At 41.5% G+C, this 25,605-nt stretch overlaps 2 protein-coding genes across 6 annotated transcripts in view; both read left to right on the plus strand.

Moving 5' to 3' along the window:
* Window positions 1–25,605, plus strand: part of UNC13B (unc-13 homolog B) — a 339,532-nt gene that overhangs the window by 276,245 nt on the left and 37,682 nt on the right. For all 5 annotated transcript variants that reach the window (XM_074280308.1, XM_074280310.1, XM_074280309.1 and 2 more), the window contains 4 exons: window positions 17,617–17,663; window positions 20,797–20,875; window positions 23,441–23,515; window positions 23,769–23,988. In XM_074280308.1, the coding sequence (XP_074136409.1) occupies window positions 17,617–17,663; window positions 20,797–20,875; window positions 23,441–23,515; window positions 23,769–23,988 (421 nt within the window). The remainder of the gene's footprint in view (window positions 1–17,616; window positions 17,664–20,796; window positions 20,876–23,440; window positions 23,516–23,768; window positions 23,989–25,605) is intronic.
* On the plus strand, window positions 5,547–7,845 carry LOC141550078 (uncharacterized). Its single transcript, XM_074280313.1, has one exon. It carries the CDS (start codon window positions 5,660–5,662, stop codon window positions 7,733–7,735), a length of 2,076 nt encoding a protein of 691 aa, XP_074136414.1. The 5' UTR covers window positions 5,547–5,659; the 3' UTR covers window positions 7,736–7,845.

Consider the following 25,605-nt stretch of genomic DNA (forward strand, 5'->3'; position numbering starts at 1 on the left):
TATAAAATGAGGGGCTTGAACTAAATGGTCGCCAAGGTTCCTTCGAACTCTAATGCTATAGTATTAATTGCTATAGTATTAATTATGTTACTGTCCCTGCCTATGCATCAAGTGTTGAGGAGAAAATGGGATACGAATCTTGGGCCCCTTAAAGAAGTTGGCTGTATAAATCGATGGGAGGAGGACAGGAAGTTAGGATGAGAACTGTTGGGAAGGTGGGGAGACAACATGAGAACACTGGTTGCCCAGATGAGGAGAAAATAGGCGCAAAGTGGGAAGGAGCTAAGGATTCACTTGATCTCCTTCATAATGGTTTATTTTGGTGGGACTAGTTGAAATATTCAATTCCAAGATTTTCTACCCCTATTGTTGGCTCAAAACCACTTATCTTGGTTCCTTGGGGAGGGTCTCATAGAGGAAGAGTCAAGAGTTTTCAGAGAATTTGGGGGCCCCTTTGTCAATAGTGTGGTCTTCAGGCAGCCCATTCTTATAGATTATGGAGGGTATGTTTGTTGGCAGAGGTAGGAAGGGAACTGGCCTCCCTTTATTAGAACTTGTCAGTTTCAACTGATCCCGTCTCCATCCTAGGTTGATCCCAAAGTATAGGAAAAGTGGGTAGATTAATCCTTTTTGCTTACAGTTGATCACTTTTCTCTGTTTGAGTCCCTATAATGTTCCTATTCAGAGATGCCCAATGCATTTCAGTATTTTGGTAGATGTATATAGTCTCTCAAGCAGTTGGGGGATTAAAGGAGTGAGGGGATATTGTTCTATGAATACTTTTAGAAAGAGGGATTAACAAATCATTAACTACCCTGGCTTTGCCGTGCAGAGCTAATTCTCTAAAGGGAGATTTTTCTGGATTTGACTAACGTTATGGAACACTGGAAAGAGTTCTGACCTTAGCTTCCTCCTCTGAAAAATGAAAAGATTGGACTAGGTGGCCTCTGAAATCTCTTCTAACTCTGTGGCTCAGATTGTGTGATCTGTGAACCTCTGAGCTCACCTTTGGTTCTGCTAAGGCCATGTTAGTAGCTTTCTTGGGGAACTTTTTGAAAGATTCTCTGGAAATGGGTGATTGTCCTAGGAGGGGGCAGGGAACAGGTTGCTATGGCAGCCCTGGCTGGAAATTTTCTGCTTCTCTCCAGTGTGAGAAACCAGGCAACTATTCTGTATTGATGTAAGGGGTGATAAGAAAAGTACCTGCATTGAATGGCTCTGCTCCTGCATTTTCACAAGGGGTGCCAGCAGTTGGGGGAAAGCTTTCGTGGCCTGCTGCAACTCTTCGGGTACATGCATTGTAGACATACTCAGTTGGTTTAGGTAGATTTTAACCTCCAGAATTAAAGCAAAGTCTGAAATAGCTATTTAGAAAATGGGATGATCTGGTGAGAGATTTAAGCCTGCTTATAGATCACAGCAAAGAATGGCATAGAGTTACATGAATCCCCACTGAGGTCCTGAACCACCTGCTTATTATAAAGGTTAGAATCAGCAAAGACCATCAGGGATCTCATATTGTCTATCAATGTCTGGGCCTTAGCTTTCCCAGATGCTAAATTTTATAACATACGTCACTGGTGTTTGGAACCATCTTAATCTTCATTTTTGATCTGTGAACATTTTTTGTTTTTGCTGAGGCAATTGGGGTTAAGTGACTTGCCCAGGGTCACACAGCTAGGAAGGGTTAAGGGTCTGAGACCAGATTCCTCCTGACTTCAGGAGGGAGGGTGCTCTATCCACTACACCAACAAGTTAGCCCCTGATTTGTGTACTTTTGACTGGGGTTTTCTCACCAACTATTCTTGTCAAATACCTTCTCAGAAGAAGTTCAGGGAGAATAAATAGATAGCTATAAAATAGCTAGCAAATGTTTTCTAATCTAAGGAGGAGTTACAAAATGAACACTAGAAGCTTTCTGTTCCTCCTCAATTCCAAGTAGGGTTATCCTTCTCTTCTTCCTTTTCTCTTCCTTCCTCCCTCTATCCCTCCTTCTCTCTCTCTTCTCTCTTCTCCTCTCCCTCTCTTTCTTCCCTCTTTCTCTTCTTCCCCCTTTCCATTATCATAGTGTACTTCAAGGTTTCCAAAGATCTTTTCAGATAACACTTCAGTTGATCCTCACAACAACCTTGTTAGGTAGGTGTTATTATTACCCTTTTTTTCAGATAAGGAAATTAGGATGCAAAGAGGTTCTGTGATTTGCCTGGAATCACAGAGCTAGTTAAGTATCTGAGGTAAGTTTTGCCATCTTCCTGACTCTAGATTCAGTGCTCTAGCCACTGGTGCCTCTTAGCTGCCCAAAGAGAAAGTGCTGACCGAGCCTACCCAGCACTCTCCAAACCCTGAGAGTTTCTTCTGGGAAAGGGCTCATCCATGGTATTCATGGAGAAACCCAGAGCCAGGTCTCAAAAAGGATGCAGATAGAAGGGTGAGAGTTGCTAAGGCCTCAGGACAATAAAGGAGGAGGGGAATGGAAGTAGCTATTGGGTCTCTGGGTGTTCCACACCTCAGCCCCGCCCTAAGCCCTAAACCCTAAACCCTAGGGATTTGTAGTTTCAGTGATGTGGGGAAAATAACCCTTGCTCCACCAGCACTAGAGAAAGCTGTTGTGTGGGTATACACCATGGCATTTGGATCCGAAACCTGCTGCTCTGAAGTCATTTGTGGCTTTGATTCCAGACATGGAAATATAACATTAGCTGGGAGTTAAGAGAGCAGGGGCTCTTCACCTTTTCTGTGTTGTGGACCCTTTTGGTAGTCAAAAAAATGAATGGATCCTGGGTTAAGATTATCTGTGTTAAAGGGAGCTGGGAACTGATTGGCTTCCTACCACATGGATAGAATGGCAGCTAGGTGGTGCCATAGTGTTAGAGTGCCAGGTTGCAGTCAGAAAGGTCCATCTTTCTGAATTCAAATGTGGCTCAGGCACTTAGTAGCTGTATGACCCTAAGCAAGTCATTTAATCCTGTTTATCCCACTTTTCTCATCTGTAAAAATGTGCTGGAGAGGGCAATGACAAACCGCTGCAGAGATATTGCCAAGAAAACCCCAAAAGGGCTCATGACAAGTCAGAAATGACTAAAGAAGGACCTGATGCCTACAAGTAATGGTATGGGGAAAGATTGATAACTAGGTTAGGAATAGAGAAACCTGGGTTCTGCTCCTTTCTCCATCACCTATTAGCCATGGGACATTGATCAAGTCAACTGTCCTTGGGGAGGGGGGCACTTAGTTTGCACTTATGTTAAATGATGGGTCTAAGCTAGACGGGACAAAATAATTTCTTAGTGTAAAGGCCCCATTGTGGGCTGATGTTCTCATTCAGGTGCCTGTGGCTAACCTACACTTAATCCACAGACTATAATTCTAGATACATGAAACTAGATCATGTTAATTCCCCCAACTCTTGAAAAGGGCTCTTCTGTAAGACCTAAAGCATCTCCTTAGCTCCAAGGCCAGCTCTCTCTTTCCATTGTGCCATAGTGAGGAAAACAGGACACAGATTCATCTCTCAGGAACTGGTAAGCTACACAAAGGAGATTGAATCCTAGTTATATTTTATCCTTGGAATAAGTGCCTGACTAGCTAGAGTGGCCAGCCACATCCGGGGAGGCTGCATCTGTCATATTTGCAGCAGCATTATATTAGGCTCTTTCCTACCAGCAACAAGGAAAGAACTAGACTCATGGTAGGATCACTGCTGCCCTTGGCTGGAGGAAAAGATTGTGGAGCACTTGCCACCATGCCAGAACACGTTCTGAGTGCACTTTGTCCTCCCTCTCCCTGCCAAGACTGATGTCCATCCATCCATTTCTATATCCCTGAGGAACATGTATTGATGGAAGCCCTGGGGCATCTCCTAGATTCTCAGACATCCTTTCCTTCATCTTCTTTTGTATCTGAGGGTTTTATAACTTTCTCTTTCTATTTGGAAATAATTCCTTTAAAGTGGAATCATTGTTAAAGTCCAGTGTGCAACAAAGTTGTCCCTAGAGAGAACCGGCTGAGGAGTTTGGGCTTCTGAAAAAAGTCACCTCACTCTAAACTATTCCTATCTGTAGGGTAGGTTCCAGGGATGCTTTAGTAGTTAACCTCATCAACCTAATAATAGTTCAAGGTTTTCAAGACACTTGACGAAGGTCACATAGTTATATAGAGTGGAAGAAGTTTCCTTGCAGTAGCTAGAACTATGACTTGGCTGAATCGTCAGTATTTTAACAAAGTGCAAAAAGTTCCTTTTTATCTAACCTGAAATCTTTTATCAGCCTATGTTAGAAAGATGTGCTATGTGTTGGTTGATGATGCCTGAACTACTGACATTCTTTGTTTTGTTTTCAACTGGGAATTCTGATGAGGACTTAGGGATTCAAAGAGTCACTTCAGTTTTCCAGCACAAACAACCTAAAAAGTCACCCTGTTTGGATTCAAGTGTGTTGTCTCATTTTGTGCCATGTTTTTTTTTGTTTATATATTTGAACAATATCATTAAAATATATTTTGATAATTGTAATTTGAGCTTCTTGGTGTTGATGTATTGCATATTCATTCATTCAATCCAATCATTCATTTATTCATTCTTTAGTTAATCTTTACTTCTTTAATTTTATGTGATTTCCTTCCCTCATCTCCTAGAATTACTCTGTTGTTGCAGGTTGAGGAAATTTTGCTCCCTAAAAGGAGAGGGATCCTAGAAGACTTACCTGTATCACAGAATTTGCTTTTTGTTTGACATTAAAAATTGCAGTGAAGACCAAGGATTGAGAGTTATAGGCCCAATATTCTTAGCTAGAATCTATTGATAGGCCAGAACTGCAACAGGAACCCAAAGAGATAAAGCCAATTTTATAGACTTTATCTGATAGATCTGGGTTTTTACTGTTATGTTTTATTTTACTCTTGCTTTCTCTTCATTTTTTTTTACCTTAGCACACTGTTTTTCCTCTCTTAATAGTTGCCTGATAAGGAAGTCAAGTTGGGATCCAAAGGCATATGTTGGACTTGAAAGTTAGACACATGTCCCTCTTGGGCAGCATGATGCTCCAAGCCCAGTGCAGCAGCCAATGATGTTTGCTAGAAATAGATTGAAAAGATCAGGACGTGGCATTGCCTTTCCAAGAAACTCTCTAGGAAGCATCCTGGCCAGAAAGAAGGGGAAGAAGCAAAAAAAACCCTCAGATCCTGAGGGAGAAAATGAAGAGGTTGTTGCAAGAACCTCAAGAGAAAAGCTCTGTAGACCCAAATACTTCCTCAGGGTTTTCCTCCGCTGATTCAGGGTTAGCTGTGATTGATTGTGATTCCAGGAATAAGTCCTCAAACCTTATTGAGACCTCTCCACAGGATAGGACTTTGCTGCCTACTTGTTGTGACCAAGTGGTCACAGTTAGCAGTGAGAAGGTAGACATGACTTGCAGTGATTGCTCAGGGCAACCCAGTGGTCCCGGCTTAGATGAAGCTCAGTTGAGTAAGAGGCAGCTCAGCACCTCAAAGCCTGACTTTCGAGACATCTCCACTGGGAGCCCTGCCATTAGTCAGCAGGAACTCCCTGAAAAAGAAAGAAACAAGCCCTCTCCATCCATGGGCCCCAAAAAGCAGCCAGAATCTTCTGGAGATGTGGTGGACTACATTGTGAAAGAGCTACAAGGGATCAGCCCGCCTCCAAATGGAGATTGCTGAGCTTCAGCAACACCTGAGCTTGGTCAAAGGCTCTGTGGATGAGGTATCCAGCTGTGTGGATTCAGTGCTGAGTGAGATTGAGGGATTACAGGTGGGTGGCAATCCCTCTACAGCCAAGGCATGTGTAATGGGGAAATCCAAGGAGTCCCATCTGGAAAAGCTCAGGGAAGAGCCTACCTTGTATTTTTATGGCCTTCCTGAGCAAGATGGGGAGAACACAACAGAGCTTGTAAATAGCTTCCTGGCCAAGCACCTTTGTGTTAATGGCATCCAGTGCAGCAAGTACATCAGGGATGCTCACAGGGCCAATGTGGCTGTGGGCAAGGCCCATGATCCCCGGCCCATGATTGTCAGGCTTGTACATCCAGAGCAGAGAGACTTCATTTTGCAAAAATCAATTCTCTTACAAAGTGTAGGGGTCCAGATTGCAGCACAGGAAGAGCCCAGCTGGTCGAAAGGTTGGAGCCCTCAGATGGACTCCTTTTCATTGTTTCATCGAGGGCTGCAGGATCATTCCTGGCACTCTCTGAGCCTTGATGAAGGGATTCTACATGCCAATAAAAGGGACAAAGCACAAAAAACAGATGCTGACTGTGTCAGAGCTCGGAATCAAAGTGGGGATTCCCAAGGCCAAAAGCTTTGTTTTCCATCCAAGGTTACCCCAGCAAAAAGAAACAGTGGGGTGGCTGAGCCTTTGGAAGAAGTTGGGAAAGCAGCCCAAATGGTCTTTTGCAACCATGGAAACCAGACTAGACCACAGAGGGAGGCCCTTTCATCTATTTTGCAGGAGAAGGAAGACTCTGTCTTAGAGTTCATTCCCACGGAGAAAGATTCTGGGAAGGCACAGGAGTTTCCACAGCAGCCTTGTAAGGGAGTTTTGTGCACAGAAGCAAAAGAAATTGTCCATAGTGTTAAAGAGGAAACCAATCATTGCCCATCTCTTGAGGGTACCAAAGCAGAGAAGGGCCAACTTCTGGGTTGTGGAAGCGGACTTGAGATTCTGAGCCGAGAGCAATTAAATTCACTTTTAACAGATGAGTCCAGAAGGCTTATGACTCTAAGCCATGAAAGCACAATGGATGAAGTGACCATTGGACCTGAGGCTTTCAAAGATATGGTTCATATTAACTTAATTGAGGAAGAGGAGACTGTTGTGCAGGTCCTTAGGGATGTTTTGGATAGCTCCTCATATGTTTTGGATGCCTCACAGGAAGATGGAGATGGCACGGACATGAAGTTTTACACAAATAAATTAGGAAAAGCAATTCATCAATTCAAGTCAGCCCTTCAGGGAGTATTTCAGAAGCTGGAGAGCAGTGATTCCTTCAGTCCCGAAGGCCTGGAGAGCAATGAGAGTGGCTCCCAAACGGATGACAGTGATGGGCCACTGCAGATGTTGAGCCCAGGAGACAGAGACTACTTAGTAGAAAGCCCCTCAAGTAGGGGAAGTGAGAGCTTGGCTAGTGAGACTGCCACCAGTGAACTGGTTGTTTCTAGACATAAAGAACAAGCCCATTTGGACCATAGAAGCCTTTCTCCTGCTTCCAATGATTCTTTGCTCTCTTGTTCATTGCCATGTTCAGATTTGGATGTCTCTATAGGACAGCTGAAGCCTATGAGCAGCCTTGGAGATGAGACTTATTCAAGGCCTCAGGAACCCAAGGATGGGAAATTGAGCCTAGAGCAAGTGTGTGCAGAGACTATATATCTCAACAAGTGCATCAATAACTTCAAAAATGTACTGAGAGAAAAGAGACTAATGCAGAAGAGGCTTTTACAGGAATTAGTTCAGGAGGCAAATTGTCTTTCAGCTGAAGAAATATGTTCAGGTACATTAAGTCTATGGTGGATAAGTCCTTGGTTGATTGTCCAGGATTTTCCTTTGGCCAGTACTGGACATTTGAAAGAGCATAGGGGTGGGTGGATTTGTCTCAGCCCTGTTGTAAATATATATGCAAAAATCAAATGGATCAGGGATAGTACGTCACAGTACACCTGTGATTTTGTAGGTATGGGACCTCCTAAGTTTGGGAACTCAAGTAGGGATCTTCTCTTCAGTTAGAAACATCTAGAATAGGGCTTATTAAACCTTTTCTTTTTGCTCCAAGAAATTTTTACATGAACCCAGGTGTATAGGTATATAAAATAGTCATGCAAATTAAACATTTACTAGTAATAAATCATAATTTTGCATCCCCACATTCAATTACGAGATCCCTTATAGGGTCATGAATCACAGTTTAAGAAGCTGGAGTACAAAGCACTGAGACTTCTTAGTGACTTGCCCAGGCCCACATAAGCCAATATATGTTCTAAACAGATTTAAGTCCTCCTGACATGGAAACAGTCTCTGTAGCCACTGTTTGCTCTTGTTTGTATTTGTTCTTTAGTTATCAAATACAGAGTTGTTTAGAACTCTTGTTACAATAGGACATCCACATTGTGTGGTTGTAATATAATTTATCTAAAATGAAGACATAGCTAGAAATTGTTTCCTGTCTAGAAAAGTTGGCCATGAAATAGATCTGAAGTACAGTCTTCAAGTAGTAACATAGGAAGTGGAGTGTCCTTCATAATTCCTTCTTTTCCATTTCCTTCCTATTCTCCTAATCCCTGACATGATGTGGTTTGGATTTACTAAATGGTTTAAGGCATTATATGAGGTTTTCTGGCTAGGAAAATGAGGATGAGTGACATAGAGAAAAGACTTCAAGAACAATAATTCAGAAAGAGTATTTTGTCCAGCGATGACAGGACAAAAGGTCAGTTTTCCATTTTTGTTTAGATACTGACTGCTATAGAAATAAAAAATAAGTACCTGTTAAATATATTTATTCCTTTTAGGGAATCATAGTCAGATTGACAAAGTACCATTCTTCTGGGCCATCAGTTAGAATACAGAAGTAGTTTTGTGAAGATAGCTACCACATTAGGCTTAGCCTGCTTGGAGATACAGCATGTAGCTATATAGATACAGATATAACGATATAATTTTGCTAAGATAATGTTAAAATGAATAGAATTGCCTGGTTTTTGTTTGTTGATGGGAAGAGTATGGTATGGGGTCCCAAGTCTTTCCTGAGGAAGTAGGAACTGGTTTTCAAATGTGACAGTGTTTTTAAGATTATAGTGGGCTGGTGTGAAGAGCTGTAAAGGAGAAAAACAACATAGGCTTCTCCTCAAAGGACTTAAGAGTCTTACTGGGGAGACAGGACTCCCCACATGAAACAACAGTGAATAATATCAATTAATGTATCAACATTTACTGAGTGTTTCCTGGATACCAGAAAATTTACTAAGATCTGCGGATACAAAAAAAAAAAAAAAAAAAAAAAAAAAAGGGGGGGGGGGCAAAAACAGTCCCTATTCTCAAGGATCTTTTTATGGGGGGTTGTAACATATAAATAAATAAGTATACCACAAAATTCCAGCCTAGATGGAGAGTATAGGATGATTATATTAAGATGATTATACTTTTGTGCTAAATTACTTGATACAGATCTAGTCTATCATTCAGGTTAAATTAGTTAACTTCTTTGGGTCTGAGAGTCCTTATTTGCCAAATAAGATTGGAGGTTGAGGGATTGGAGTTGATATAAATGTATCCTTAAAGTCTCTTCCAATTTTAAAATTCCTTGATTTTGTGACTATAAGTATGGTAGGAGCTCATAGAAATGAAAGATCATTGAAGCTTAGAATAGTGAAAAAAGACTTGTTAGAAAGAAGAAAAAACAGGATTTGTATAGGAGAAAGCAGAAATTTGAAGTAAGAGGAACAGTATGAGTTTAAAAAAAAAAACAAAAAAAAAAAAACATGATCTTAATAGAACAGAAGGAGAGTGTTTTGAGGGAATAGGCAGGCCTGCTTAATAAACTCCAGAGGCTCCCTGATGCCTGTAGCATTAGATAAAGACCTCAGTTTGACATTTAAATCTCTTCACATCTTGGCCTTCCTTGTCCCACCTTGACCTTATGCTTTCTACTTTTCCAGTCTTCTTCCAAGACTCTTCTTATACTCTACCATTCAACTATCCCTTCTGGTCTGCCTACAGAACATTGTAGCTCCCTTTGTCATCATACTTTTGCACTGTTGTTTATGACAGTTTTACTTCTAGACTTAATTCAAACATCATCTTTTACCGGAAGTCTTTCCTAGTCCTCCCAGCTGATGGATCTCAATTGTTTCCCCCATTAGAGTTTCAGCTTCCCAGATAGAGGAAAACTATTTACTTTTGTCTCTGCATGCCCAGAATTTAGCTTGCTGCCTGAAACTTAATGTTAATTGATTATGAGGTCAGATTATGAAAGGCCATTGGTTTTAGGCTGAAGAATTTGAACTTGTTTCTACAGGTAGCTGGGAGCCTTTGAAGTCTTCAGCCAGTTATCTGAAGAAAACTGTATTGTAAACAGATTAATGTGGTGATTAATCTAATGATCTGCATCATGAATTAGAGGAGAGAAGAAGCTTAATTGGAAGTAGGTAGGGTATGAGATAATGAGGACCCAGATTTGGGCAAGTGTCAGTGACAGTGGAGAAAAAGAAAGGCATAAGTAAGTAGAAGAGCAATTTGACTGTTTTATAAAGTTCTTTAAGTAGGTTCATCACAAAGGTCTAAACTGATCCTGGAAAAAACTGTTCCTGTAGATTGGGTCTGGAGTACAGGAGAAGATGTAGAGGTTAATAGCAAAAAGAAGAGGTAATGTGCTGCTTCTTTCTCACCTCCAATTACTTGAGAAACAAAAGAGAGGGTTGATATCTATCTATCATCCTCTCCCCCTACCCCCTGCTCTGAGAAAGATGGCACTGCAGTCCTATTGGATAGTGAAACAGGGAGAATCACATACTATGTTTCTTCCCAATTATGAATGAGCTGGGATGCACAATGTTGATTTTTATAAAATAAACTTAGTCAAAATTACCAAAACCACTTTCTTTGGCTGATGATTAGACTTTTCAAAGAGTTTGACTTTAATATCAATGGTAGACTCCAGGGATGATTTTTCCCTTCCTATCAGACTACCCCTTCTATAGAACAGAGGCTTGTCAACATAGAAACTTGTCTCATCTGCAAAGCTAACTCTGCCCAGATTCTGACCTGCTCCTTTGTCCCATTAGTATCTACAGATTTGCCCATGGGGAAGCAGCTGGCCTAGAGAAGAGAGTAGTTTATATCTCATGAAATGAGAGGGCTTCAAGCCAGGATAGAGATTCGTGACAAAGATAATTTCTTCAAAATTGAATTCATGGGAATAACATATGCTTCATTCCTTTGCTATCAGCTTTAAGTAAAACAATTAAACCTTCATACCACCACTCCACTAGTGTTTCTAATGTATTACTTTGACCATTTTATTCCCCTATTGCTTAATTGCCTTCAGTGCTTCCTTATTGTCCACTTAATGAGTCCAAACTACTTGGTTTGACATTTAAAATCCTCCACAGGGCCCGCAGCAAAGTGGGAATCATGATATCAAAATCTTAGTCATTCTTCAAAATCGAATCAGATGTCATGTCTTACATAAAGTCTTTCTTGATAAATCCCAGCTGCTGTTGCCAGGTTTATATTTTGACCTAGAGGTACCTTTTTTTTTTTTTTTTTTTTTTTTAAAGCTGTCTGAATTCTAGCTGCATCCAAATAGCCAGCTGGTTCTGGATGGCACACTGTTGTGAGGCAACTCTAGAGTGTTAGACCAAAGTATGTCAATAGATTGTCTAAATGTACTAATGTTATAGTAAGGCACAAGAAAGAGGGAAGCAGTGAATATTCACTAGATATTCCTGATGACTGTATCTGTATATGGGGAGAGGAGAAGGAAAAAGAGGAGAGAGTGGGGAGGGGAGGAAAAAAAGAGAGGGAAGGAGAGGGGGAAAAAGAGGAGGAGGAGGAAAGGAGAGGGGAGAAGGAAAAAGAAGAGGAAAGAGGGAAGGGAAAGAAAGGAAGGGAGAGAGGGAAGAAGTGGAGGAGAGGAGGGGGAAAAGAGGGGACAAAAAGGAGAGAGTAGGAGGAGAGAGAAGGGAGAGCTGGTGGAGAGGGGAGGAGAAAGGGGAAGACGAGAGAGGTGGTTAGGGAAGAAGAAGGGGAGAGTAGAGAGAGAGAAGGAAGAGAGGAAGGGGAGGGAGAGAAAAGGAAAGAAAAGGGGGGCAGAGGAGGGAGAGATGTAGCCAGGAGAGAGGAGAGAAACTTGGACTTCCTGAAGGGAAAAAGAAGGGCAATTCTCGTTAGGCCCTAGTGGAAAAACCTGGAAAGAACCTCTCTTTGACCAAGAATTTTGGTATAGAGAAAGGTATCTGTGCCTGTACCCTCTGGCTAGGTTGCTTCAGGATCCCCTTACCATACAGGAAGGAGGACCGAAGCATATTTGATCCTCCACTTTTACTGATAGTGGAGTGAGGGGAATTGGAGAAACTGTCGTCACTGACTCTGATGTCTTCAGGTGGCCTCCTGATGTTGCATGCCTCTGTTGTCCCAGGACAACAATTGTAGTTATGTTTCTTGAAGAAACAAATTAGAAAGTAGGAGGGCCTAGGCCCTGAGTGAAGCTAACTTGTCCTTGGGGTGAAGTTGGCCTGGATACTGCTGAAGAGCTTGTCTTGTTTCACTTTGAGGCAGGAAGTTTGAGCTTCCCTTGAGAAGTGAGCAAAACAGACCCTATCTTCATCTGCCTCACGGGAACAGGAGGAAGTGGGGAAGAACATGAAATAAATAGGCCCTGCTTCCCAAAGTGACACATCAGCTCTACCATGAATGTAGCTTCTGAAACTCATGCTTTCCCACCAGCTGTTTTTCCAGGGAGGCTTTACAGGAGAAAATTTAGCTGAGATGACCACACTTACACCTACGAAACAAGTGGGGGACAATTATGTGTTGAACCGTGAGAACTGACTGAATGTAACAGGAGTTCAGAGAAAACGAGAGATCTGTGTGAGCCTGAATAGTTGGGGAAAGCTTCATGGAAGAGATGGGATCTGGGCCGGGCCCTGAAGGGTGGGTAGAATTTGGACAAGTTGGGGGAGGGAGGAGTGGGATGGGACATTCTGGGTGATTATATGATGAGGTTATTATTTGCTCTTTAAATAGGTAGAAGACACTTTTTAATAGGAGGTGAGCTAGTTATTTTTAGCAAACTCAACCTGAGGGCCTAGAGTTTCTCAGTTGAATTGTCAAGGCCCCAACCGGGGCATGAGGGTAAAAACCTATGTATGGCTCCTGTTTCCTGTTGGGCAAACGATTCAGCCTGAGAGTTTAGTTGGGCTACATCTAGAATGAGGTTGTATGTCCCCTGAAAAAGTTGTGATTCTGGTCTGAACACCCTTCTGCTGGGTAGCATTGGGTCTGGGCCTCTTATCTCATGATAAGACCATCCCATTACAATTAGTGGAGTGAACACATGGAGAAGGGAAATGAACACATTTCTATTCTTTCAAGAGAAGGCTTTTCTTTGTCTTTGTCCCCGAGGAGATTCCCAGCCAATAAGAGAGTGTGATGAACTCAGGAGATCAGGATGGGAGTACATCAGTCCAGATTTTCAAACTACTCTCCTTTCCTTTCCCTTCTCAGTTCCCCAGGGCCCAACTATCCCATTGCTGAGCTTCTTGGAGATTTGGCAGCCAGTTTAATGTCTCACTAATGTACAGAAATTTAATCTCTTCTTTCCTCTTTTTATCTTCTTTCTTTTCCTCTCACAGAAGGAAGGCAACAAGCCCTTCAGGTCATGTCTCATGGTTCTTTGCCCCAAGTGGGGTGTGCATGCTCTGTGCATGCTTATGCCTGCAGACATTTTGTGTCCTCTCCCCAAAAGTGGTGTGTGTGCATGTTCTGTGCCTTCGGATGCCTTGTGTCCTTCCTGCATTCAGCATGTTTGGTTTCGGGGAAGGAAAAACCTGGGTAGAAAATAAAAATCTATTTAGTGCAGGAACTAAGGAAGCTTAAGTTTCCTTTGAGCTGTCTATCTTATCTGCGGCAAAAGAAGGGAACACACATTTCTATATTGCCTATTTATATGTGATAGGTACTTACAAATATCTCATTTGACCCTCACAACAACATTTCGAGGTAGGTACTGTTATTATCCCTATTTTGCATTTGAGGAAACTGCTCAGAGTACCTCTAGTAAATGTCTGAAGGTGGATGTTAATTTAAGATTAGTACAGTCTTGAGAACCTTTAGGGACTGCTGGAATTACTTCTTCTATTGCTTCTTTTAATAAAAATATATATATATATATATATTGATATCTTCCAAAGAAGATATCCTTCCAAAGAACCATAACTTTTCCATTACTTCTTTTTGGAAAATTTTCATCTAGGGGTTGTATCTTAACCAGAACCAGGACTAAAGGTAGATAGGGTGAACAACTTTCTTGAGTATACCACAAAGATTCTTGATTTTAAATATGTATTTTTTATAAACGCACAGATTTGCAATGCCAGAAAATTCTACTCTTAGTGTTATTTATTTTGTCAAAAGTCAATATGCTTTCATTATTTCTCAAGGTGTTAGGTGGACCACAGTATAAATGGGACATAATTGTCAAAAACCAGGCGCCCATTTTCACACTTTGCCTGTCATTCTGCTTTATCCTGACTTTTGAAAAAAGCCTTGAATCCTTCACTCACTTTGAGTGTACTCATAGTCAAAGCTATGCAGCTTTGTGTCTACCTCTGTTCTCTCCTCATCTTGTCCATTGGAGTGCTATTTCACACATATTTTAATTGCCAGAACTTGAGCCTGAGGGAATCCAAAAGCCTGCGTTGATTTTGAAGCTAGACCCTTTAAGGGTGCAGGCTATGGCTGTGAGAGAAAGGGTAGGAACTGTAGGTCCTGGTACTTAGTTCTGAAGTTGGCTCCCATAGTAGAGTGTTTGCCTTTGATTTGCTCAAGATACTTGGAGATTCTGGAACATATTTTTCACCCAGACTAGCAGACTCTTAACAGTTTGAAGTGTTTGTTTTGATTCTTCACGTGTTAACTTTTTCCAAGTGCTTTTTTAGCTGTTCCTTTCTTGTTTTCTTTGAAGCTTCTACTCTCAGCATCTCACTGCAAGATTTAGTAGAATTGTCAGGGAAAACGATACTAGTTTAAAGACTGGTGCTGATCAACTGCTGCTGATCCTCTTTAGAAGCTTTAATGCAGTGCCTGAAATGTGTATGATGCTATCAAGCCCTAGTTTGAGTCTTAGCCAGGGCTCAGAAACCTTGAAGGGGAGGTTGGTTTTCAGAGTTTATTACAAGGCTGGGTGCTTTGAGAAGGCAATAAATGTGCTCACATGCTGAAGGTGGGATACATTTAAGTTAAGACAAACCATTCTTTGGTAGGAGCTTAAGGAGAACCTAAATCAGTTCATTGAATATTTGGGCTTTAAATCTTAGCCCCTGATTGGAGCTGACCCTTTAATTAATTCTCCCTGCTTGCCCTGCCTTTGGGGCTCTGGCTGCACTGTTCTATTCTGAAATTGTTGATACATTCTCTTGTGGCCTCAAAGGATCTATTCTTTGGAAGGCTGGGAGTAGGATGCAAGGAAGGCAGCTGCTCACTCCAGCCCAGGAAAGAAAAGGAGTTGGTAGTGCTATGACATTGGATAGTCCCATTCTTTGGGATCCTTTTGCTTTAAAAGTAGCTGATCCTGATCTTGATTTCTAGGATCCACTCTTAAGGGAGATGGAAGCATTTTGTCTGAATTGGACTCAGATTCTTCAGTATAGTACAGTTTGCAATCTTGGAGAGGTGGACATAGGACCCTCTGCTGAAGTCTCAGCTATGCTGCATCCTCATTTTCATTTTCTTCATCCCCATCCCCTATCTGAGGTGGTCCTAGACCCCTGCTGAGCTCTTAGCTATATGTTCCTCCCATCCCTAGGTGGTCCTAGGGCCAATCCCTCCCATTTCAGCTATGTATCCTTCCCCCATCCCAGGTAGTCCCAGGGCCTCCCACCAAGCTCTCAGCTCTATAGACCCCTGCCCATTTTATGGGCTCCCTGGCCCATTTTACATATATATATATATATATATATATATATATATATATGTATATATATATATATATATATATATATATGTATATATATATATATATATATATGTGTGTGTGTGTGTGTGTGTGTGTGTGTGTGTGTGTGTGTGTGTGTGTGTGTGTGTATTCATTCTGTTTGTGAGTCAGGAAGTTTGGTTTTTCAGGTCATTTTTCCCATTGACTTTCTCAGTAGCCCCAGTTCCTGATAACAGAGAGAATTTTTGGGTGGGTAGAGAAAACATCAGTCTGGCATTGACAAATAAATTCTTGCCTTTTGCTCCTCCAACCTGTTTTTCTCTGGGACTTGACTTTCCCAGATAGGCTTCATGTCTATTTGGGAATCTCAGTAACAGATCCCTTTAGTGAAGAATAAAGTCATCTGATATGGTGGGAGGTGTATACATGTGTGTATATGATGTACTCATGCCTTTGAGTCCCAGCTTTAGTCCAGGGAAGCAGATGGATTAGAAACAAGCTGACTAACAGAACGACCAATCCTCCCAAGTGGTGATCCTGCCCATCTCCAGGAGAGGGTAGCTGTGTTTGCTGAGCAAGACCAGGACTGAGGGAGGAAATAAAGGGAAAGTCTTACTTTCCCTTGAGAAAGGACAGAGAATATTTCTGAGCTCTGGGATGTCTGGATATTCCCATTAGTCATTGCTTCCGGGGTGGCCTACTTATGGTAACTAGTTTTGGGGGGATAAGGAAGAGATACAAAACTTCCCAGTGGTCGTAACAAATGTGAGACCCTCCCTCCAGAATTGTGAGGGGAGGTTTTTGAGGAGATACATTCAGGCTCTTAGCTTTTGGCTTCACTTTACACATATCAGAAAGAGGGCTGCTTCTGCTTGTTCCCCTCAGCTGCTACCAGTGGCACTGCTGCCCCTGGTTCCAGTCTTCATTCTAGGCTCTTACTATAGCTTTGTTGGAGCCAACAATCCCCTCTCTCCCAAACATCACTTTTTCTCCATGTCAAAAGGTAACCATGGATTTGATACCCTCCTAAACCCTTATTTGTTCCTGGTGGGCCCACTCAACTATATTCTCTTTTCCAGTTAATTTGAATGATTTTAAGTCTCAAGCTATAAAACTGTTTATAAAATTGTTTGGCTCTCCTGTTTCCTGTCTTGTCCCTGGGAAGGTTCATAGACATTTATCTTTCTCTGAAAGCCAATTGTGTACATGCTTTTATTCTGCTGAGAGCAGATTTGATGACTTGAATATCTGTGGCTAAGTGGCTGTTTGTGTCTATGTTCAAGACCTGATTCTCCCGCATTCCTTTGCCAGCATCACCACTACGACTGGTTTTCAGCAGAGCCACTTGGGCTTTCCCTGGAAGGTATATCAAGACAGCTCTTGATCAACTTTTGATCAAAGGGAGGAACCTAAGGTAGTTGTTAATTGAAGCTAGAATCACTTTTCTTATCTTAGGCCTCAAAATTATGGTGGGTCTTTGTCTTCCAGCTGAGATGAGCCTTCATCTGTAATCTTTTCCCTATCTTTGCATGAGAACCATTTAGGGATATTCTTATCCTAAATAAAGCAAGAATCTTTTGCAAATGTGGGGTATAGGAGGGAAGAGTGAAAACATTTTTTCCCCTAAAGAACAGATGCATTGAGCAAATTCTTAAAAATCTCTGCTCAGGAATCCAATGGGTAAATATCCATGGTCCATGTCATTACAACCTGTCTTTTCTGGCATCAGGCAGGGATATTTTTGGGGTAGAGTTGTTAGAACCAGGCACATCATTGCCAGTGGCTATGCCTGTGTGTCTCTGTTGTCCATATGTTTGTGTGTTGCAAGTTGCATGAACTATATTCCATAAGAACAGATTTCTGAGTCTCTCTCCACCTGTCATACTCCCACCTAAGTTATAACTAAGGCTTTGACTTTCCTTAGGATCTAACTTAATTTTCTTTTTCTTTTCTGAAGGCTTCTGATGATGATGACCCCTCCAGGCAGCTGTGGCTCCCCAGCGGGTAAGTGCTTCCTGGGACAGCATTTTCCTACAATCCTTTTCTAAGATTTTTTTTTTTGTCTATCTTTTTAGGAGGCAGAAAAGAGAGCCCTATAGATTAGTTCCCATGACTTTTCTTTATTTCTGACCCTTGATATCATAGCAGTAAGTAATACAGAAGATAGAAGAATGGAGTAAAAAAAAATTTCACTTAGAAGCACTTTCTTTTTGATCATTGTCAACCAAAAAGATAGCTTCTAAATCAGTGCTATTTACCACAAAGTCAAGATAGGACAGTCTTGGGGCCAAGGCCATAGGAATCCCAGGGAGAAAAAAGACCTTAGCTTCGTGTGGTCTCCTTTGCTGGAAACAGTCATTAGATCCTTAAACTGTGAAAGAACCCATGGAAAATCTGATCATACCTTGACCTTTGAAACAATTAGATGATTAAGCCACTTGGATCACCACTAGGATCATCTTCTCTTTTCTGGAGTATCACTAGGCAGATTCTCTTTAGTAGCTGTCCATCGTCTTTTTCCTTATAGCTTTTAATAACATTTTTTAAAAATAAAAGATCTTATTGATACTTATTTTGTTTTGTTTTATTATAAACATTTATGGATTGCTTTTACTTCATAAGTCTCTTGTAACAAAATAAAACAAATAAAATTAATAATACGGTGACCTCATATGAAAGTGCAAGCAGCATTATAGTATCCCATCCTCTTGCTTTTTAAAATTGAAAAATTAAATAACAATCTATTTTTTCTCCATCCTCACCTCATTAGAAGAAAAGAAAAATTTCTTGTAACAAATATGCATAATCAAGCATAACAGATCAATCAATGGCTGTATTTGTGTGTATACACAAACATTATGTCTTATTTTATATCCTATTTTTGTAATGTCTCTGCATGGTAGTAAGTTTTTCTTTATTTCCCAAAGAATCTTTCTTTTTTTAAGTTCATACAATTTCCTCTTACTTATAACAAAGTAAGTGATTAAGCTTCCTCTTATCCAAACTCTCAGTATCCCTAAAAAAGGCTACTAAATTCCTCCTTAGCCCTTTTCTTCTCTAAATTAGACACTCTAAAATTCCTTACTTTAATCTTATATTCCCCATCTTTTCCCTGTCTTTGATCCTTACTACCTATATCACAGCCCCCCCCCCCCCGACCTCGAGATCTTCAACTGTGAAAATGAAGTTGGGCAGGATGGCTTTTTAAGGTTCCTTCTGATTTTGATCTATAGTACTTCTCCTTCCAGGGTCCCAGAGTCCTGATGTCAAGGGACTAGTCCTGATTTAATAGTGATTATTGTTGGTTTTAACTACCAAGAACAAATAACAACGTAATTCAGAGGCAATATGGTTTAGTGGTTTGAACTTTGGACTTGGAATAAAGAAGACCTGGATTCAAAATCTACCTTAGCTAATCACTAACTTGGTGTCCTTGGACAAGTCATTTATAAAATGAAGAAGTTGGAATTGATGGCCTTTTACTTCCCTTCCTCCTTTTCTCATTCTCCTTCCTTTTCTTATTTCCTTTACCTTCTCTTCTTCCTTCCTTCCTTCTTCTTTTTTGTCCTTCCTTCTCTACCTCCCTTCTCTCCTTTTTTCTTCCCCCTCCTCACAGTTTCTCTCACTAAAATCTGACTTTGATGCTGCCTTATAGTCTAACAGTGGGAATAAAGATGAGCCTTTTAATAAAACTGTCTGTGCCAGTGGAACCACAAACTCTGGTACATCCCATTAATCTGGAAATGTTTTGATGATGGATCCATTGTTGGCCTACGTCTTCTGTCTTAGTTTCAGCCTTGCTAAGTTTAAGGTGTCTTTAACACTCTAAATTAATTAGCTAATTAGCTGCCTGATAATGAATTTTTGGCAATGGCAATTCAAAAAGACTGTCTACCAAGTCATATATAGTGTTCCTACTTCATCAGAGTTCCTACTGTGGCTTGTCTTTTGTGAGTAGATCTATGTCCTAGATGAATTATCTTGTATTGCTCCTTGAAGAACTTGTTTTTCAACTTCAGGAGTCATGAAACTCCAAAGCTGAAGTAAAACTGCATCACAAGTACCATGGAAGGCTATATGCAAGGGGTTGAGTGTATTAGAAGTACTGATGTTAGTCTGCACGTGCTTAGGTTCTGGCTCCTACCACAGGGGCTGCCTTGTTCCATGGTTGTCTTGATTTGGAAGTGTTTCTCAGAAAGACAGACATAACTGGATTGCCTTTTTTCTTCCAGAAATGTCAGGAATGTGGAGAGAATTGAATCATATTATAAAATTTCTGAAGACTCATTTCCTAAAAGGGTCCAAACCATATCTTTTCTTAAGCAGGTGTTGAATTAGGGGGCAGTGCCTGTGATCCATCCCTAAGAGTTGACTATGGAGTCTCTTGGTTTGAAATTGCGGCTGTCAGGAGCTTATTTCTGTTGTGAGTGTGTCACTAGCCAGAAGCTATAGATCCAAAAACTACCCTCTTGATGAATAAGTTAACAAATATACACTGAGTTCCACTACTGAGTAGACTCATGTGTCTAATCCCATACTAGGCTTGGTGGAGAATTTCAAGAAAAGGAGAAAAGTACAGTCTTTGCTGTATGGCTCTTACAGTCAAATTGAAAGAGACAGGTAGTAAACATAGTATACAAGAGAGGAAACTATTCAGCACAGTATTCAGAATCAAATTTCTAATGTCATCTGTCCTTTCCATCCCACATTTAGAATGGATTGCCTTGGGAGGTAATGATCTTCCTATTGTAGATGTAGAGCTTGAGGCTGAAGGACTGCTGTCAAGGTCTCAATTCCTCAGTCCAACAGGATATATACTGCTGCTCTGAGCAGTCATAGGGACCAGAGATCTCGATCCCATGTCACCTAGGACTAACACCCAAGAAGAAAGGTATAGGGAGAGAAAAAGAGAAAAAAAGTTAAAGAGGAGTTAATTGATTCTTCCTCCATGAGGTGGGAAGTTTAGCTGGAGGATCTCTTATGTTCCTTCTGATCCTCTGAGGATCTGCTTTTATCTCACTTTGCCAGCTCTTTTGAGGGCCATTGGGAAGTGGGGGAAGAAATAGAGAGTAAATAGAGTGGAACTTTCTTGTGTCAGGTGAATGTTAGTTCTGAATTTCTCTCTTTCTTCTCCTAGGTCAGCTGGTGGACTCTATGGCATTGACAGCATGCCAGACCTACGCAAAAAGAAACCACTTCCCCTCGTCAGTGACTTGGTAAGAGTTGTTTAGGCCTGTTCTCAGAAGGATGACCATGGTATAAGGGATATCTCATTGCAGAATCTGACATGTGCTGGTCACTTGGACTCACTTTTTATGATGACTAATTTCCCAGAAATGACTTGTTTTCTAATAATTCTTTTTTGAGAATAGCTTTTCTGGAAAATACTGGCCTAATTGGACCTTGATCCTTCCCAAAAACATATTTTGAGAAGGAACCTCAGTACATGGTTTCCATGTCTTTCTGGGACCCATGTAAAATGGGATCCATCAAGGTTGCTTCCTTAGTGTGGTCTCAGTGACACCCCTATTTTTTCTGGAAGCACACCTAAGAAGGGACCAATAGCTGACCTCAAAGGAGCCTGTGGCCTCTGTACATTCTCAGGAGTTATATTCTCAACTGTCTTCCTTAGTCAGGATCTACCTTTGGAATACATTTGGGCTGGATACTAAGGGATTAGCCTCTGTGCTTTCTAGGCCTTCTGCCTTGATGCTATTGAATGACGTTTATCCCTCAGTTATCTACCTAGACACAGATCTAGAAGATTTGTGCAGTTGATGGGTTAGTTTCTTTCTTGGAAAAATAAAATCTCTCACACTATTAGATTTCCTCTAAAACATGAGGTTTTTGAGGAAATTGATCCTGAAACTGAAAAGTCAGAGGATCTCTGCCAGTCTCTCCCATTGTGCTACACAAAGTCAACCCTCTTCCCACCTAGTCTCCAGGATGATTAGACCCTTCCTGCTACAACCCCCTTTTTCTTCCTCACTTCCTACCATATATCTCTGACATGCCTTTCAGCCGAGCTTCTGGGTCTAGAATTCCATTGCTACCTAGGCTTTGATGATTGGGTGCTTTGCTTTTAAAATCATATAGTAAGGATGCATCCAGCTATCCTTCCACAACACTCTGCTTCCTCTAAAGATTTGTGCTATAAAGACCCGATTACATCTCTCCCAATATCTCACAGCAGGTTTTTTCCTGCCTTCTGCTAAGAATCAATTAACTCCTCCTTTACTCTCCCTATACCTTTCTTTTTGGGTGTTAGTCCTAGGTAACGTGGGGTGGAGATTTCTGGTCCCTATGACTGCCCAGACTAGCAGTATATTTCCTGTTGGACTGAGGGGTTGAAACTTCGTTTGCTTTATAAGATGGTAAACAGAATCAACCATGTATCTATTGTGAACCCACTAAGCTCCTTGTCCAGATGACTTCCTTTCTCCTTTCTTTCAGTTATGCCTTCAAGCCTTGTTCTCCTACTGCTCAGTCACCAGCTATCTCTGGACAGAGTTTGCCTAAAGGATATTTTTTGCCCTTCTCAGGGATTAAGAATCTTTGAGTCTTTGCCCTTACTATGTCTGACCCAGGGATTGAGTGGAAAGCTTCTACAAAAGACCTGCAGGAAGTACTCTGCCACTACATTTAGCCTGCACAATCGTGCTTGGTTCTTCTGTCCCTTATTCTATATACATGGGCTTTCCTTTCCTCCCGTCTGACCCTGGTTTTCTGGGTATAGTATTGGGTCCTTATCCTGTCTTAGCCAAGAACCTCAGACACTGTGAGATCAGTACCTGTAGTTCTTTATTCTGCAGGAGTCTGTCTTAACACAAATAATACAAGTCTAGGTTTGAAACAGGCTTGTCTGAAGGCAAAAGGGATTTTTGGACAGCAAGTCAATGGCAAACCCCATTTGGGTTATCCCCTTAAATACATTCATCACAGCTGGGGAATTAATATCCTATTATTTCTTTCTCTGCTCTCCTCTCAACAGGCCATGGTGAGTGTATTCAGAGTTCTTTTCTTCCTTAGACTCCATAGACTATAGCATTGTCTATCCTTTCCCAACCTTTCCTTTTGTTTTGGTTTGATATTGTTAAGTGTACCTGTAGCCACCATTTCATTGATATAAGCAGCTCTTTGCAGGGCAGGTGGCTGTCCTTGAGGGTGAGGCCTTGGGCCCTACTGCAAGAGCAGCTATCATTCACCTTTTTGGTTGTCTTCTGTAATACCCATTGAACTTCTAAACTCTATCATGTTTCTGGGGATTTGGGGTCCTTGGGATTGACACCAAAACTGAGAAGAGTAAGGAAAGCTTCTGAGGGATGTTACTGTTTTCAGTTGTGGTCACTGTGTGTGACTTAGACACAAGACTCAGATGCAAGCTTCTGCCCACCTCTTTGAACCTCATCTCTGTTCTAAAGTACTTACTACTACTGCTATGCTCTTCCCTTCCCCTCCTCCTTAGACTTTCCATTTGCAGCTTGGTAGCCATGAGTGGGGCAACATATCATAACAAGGAGGGGAAATGAAGCTCTTTGGACGATGTGCTTCTCACTAGCTTGTGATTTGTTAGGGTATAGTCTCCCTAAAAAGCTGAGACAAGGGGCATTTGGCAGGAGCGTTGGCTTGGGGTCCTATTTCACTGGGATGTAGATTTGTGAATGACAGGAAAAGTGTGTGTGGGAACAGAGTTTGAAGGGTCCAAACTGGTAGTGTGGATCCCTATATCCACTCCAACTTTGTCCGCCTTTGGCAAGGTTGACGGTCTTTTCTCTTTACAGTCACTGGTCCAGTCCAGGAAGGCAGGAATCACTTCTGCATTAGCTACACGGACCTCCCTCAAAGATGAAGAACTGGTAAGCATTAGATAACCTCATATTGAACTACATTTCTGTTCTGGGTTCTGGGTCTGTACTAGACTAGCCAGGCCAAGGTCAGACTAATGACATAATCACTAGCAGCTCCTTGCTGAGTTTGAAGGGAAGGACAATTTCTCCTGAGACTCTAGGTTAGTTATAAAAATTTTTTAAAAAATCTTTGCTTTAGGATTTCCCTGCCTAGACTTAAAAATCAACTGTGATGGGGTATGGTTTGATATGTGTTTTTCAGAAATCTCACGTGTACAAGAAAACCTTGCAAGCCTTGATCTACCCTATCTCCTGCACCACTCCTCACAACTTTGAAGTGTGGACAGCCACTACACCCACCTACTGCTACGAATGTGAAGGCCTTCTGTGGGGCATTGCTCGGCAGGGCATGCGTTGCACTGAGTGTGGTGTGAAGTGCCATGAAAAGTGCCAGGATCTGCTCAATGCTGACTGCTTGCAAAGTGAGTGCTGCCACCTAGGCCCACTCAGATGGGGGCGGGCTGAAGGTGATGGGGAAAAAGGACTGACAGGTCTGAGGGACAGCATCCTCCATAGCAGCTCTCTTAGCAATGTGATTTCTCCTGGTACTATGGCCACGAGGGTACTCTGGGATGGTTTTTCTAGGTCTATTCGATCTGAAGTCTTTGCATCAGGAACTCTGTAGGCAGATTTGAGGCACTGTTATCTAATGGCTGCTTTAAATGCTCTCCCAGGAGTCCCTTGGAAACATTCACCTTGGCTTGCTTGGATTTTAGGGGTGCTGTTGTGGTGAGGAAAGGATGAGCAGAGGAATATGGACATGCGAAACATGTTCATACTTAACTGCCATCACTTCCCAAATTGCTTCTCTAAACTCAACCCAGCATAACCATCAAGGAGGAAGAAGAATGATTCTCTTGAAAGGGTACTCATGATACACCTCTCACAATCCAGTCCCAAGAGCCAGGAAAAGTGGTAGTTACTCTAATTCATTGGTGGGATCTCCCAGAGAGGAAAGAGAGGAGTAGAAATTTTGAAAAGACCAAGGTCAGGAGAAAATGAACTCTTTTGTGCTCCAGACTTTCTAAATCAATGACTGGAAATGTAGTTTTGTTAGATGTGTATTCTAGAAAAGTGCTGGAGCTGAGAAAAGGAAAAGCAGAGAATTCATGTAGAAAGCAATGTTCAAGGTGATGGTGTTTCCTTTCTTATTCCATACTCACTGGGGGTGAGCAAGAACAAGGTCTGGGTAGTTTGGGATGCTTCCCTTCTCACTTTCAAGGCCAGCATAAGGTCATTTTCCTTTTTCATAATGAAGATGCCTGACAATGATAAATAAGGTACAGACAGCTCTTTTGACAGTGTAAAGTACCAGTAGTACTGTAGTACTGGAACAGACAAATTAGGTTGAGATAATCTCTGAGAGATTGGGCATGGTGCCCAATTGGATCTGTTTTTGTTTTTGTTTTTTTTAAATTTGCTGAGGCAGTTGGGGTTAAGTGATTTGCCCAGGGTCACACAGCCAGGAAGTATGAAGTGTCTGAGGCCAGATTTAAACTCGGGTTCTCCTAGCTTCAGGGCTGGTGCACTATCAGCTCTGCTCTTTACTAATGTGATTCTGGATAAATTACTTTAAGTATCTCTGGGGCCTCTCTATCTATCTGTCTGCCTTTCTTCCTGAAAAGAGGTATTTGGAATAGATTGAGTTCCATTATAGCTTTAATCCTATGGTCTTGTAATCAATGCTTTCTTTCCTCCATAACCCATGGGACAATGGCATCTCTTTTCTGCTTTTTGCTTGCTTTCTTGTCTCTTCTGCAAGCATCAAGTCCTTTGTGAATTTCTAAGGTGTTTTTATTGCTAGTAACACTTAAAACAGGTAGGTGATAAAAATAGCAAGTGTGGAAATTATAAGAACTCTTCAGTGTCTCACAATAAAATTTATCACTAGTGTTCACTGGAATGTAAGTAAAGATAGGCCTTATCTTAACTCCTCTTTTAGCCTTGTCACTAGCCCACCTTCCTTATTCTTGTCTTAACAGCAAGCAAGTCTCACCCACCCCTCTACACATTTTTTATTTTTAAAGCCAAATCTCAAG

This window comes from Sminthopsis crassicaudata, chromosome 1 (genome assembly GCF_048593235.1).
Source record: "Sminthopsis crassicaudata isolate SCR6 chromosome 1, ASM4859323v1, whole genome shotgun sequence".
In the NCBI taxonomy this organism is placed as follows: domain Eukaryota; kingdom Metazoa; phylum Chordata; class Mammalia; order Dasyuromorphia; family Dasyuridae; genus Sminthopsis; species Sminthopsis crassicaudata.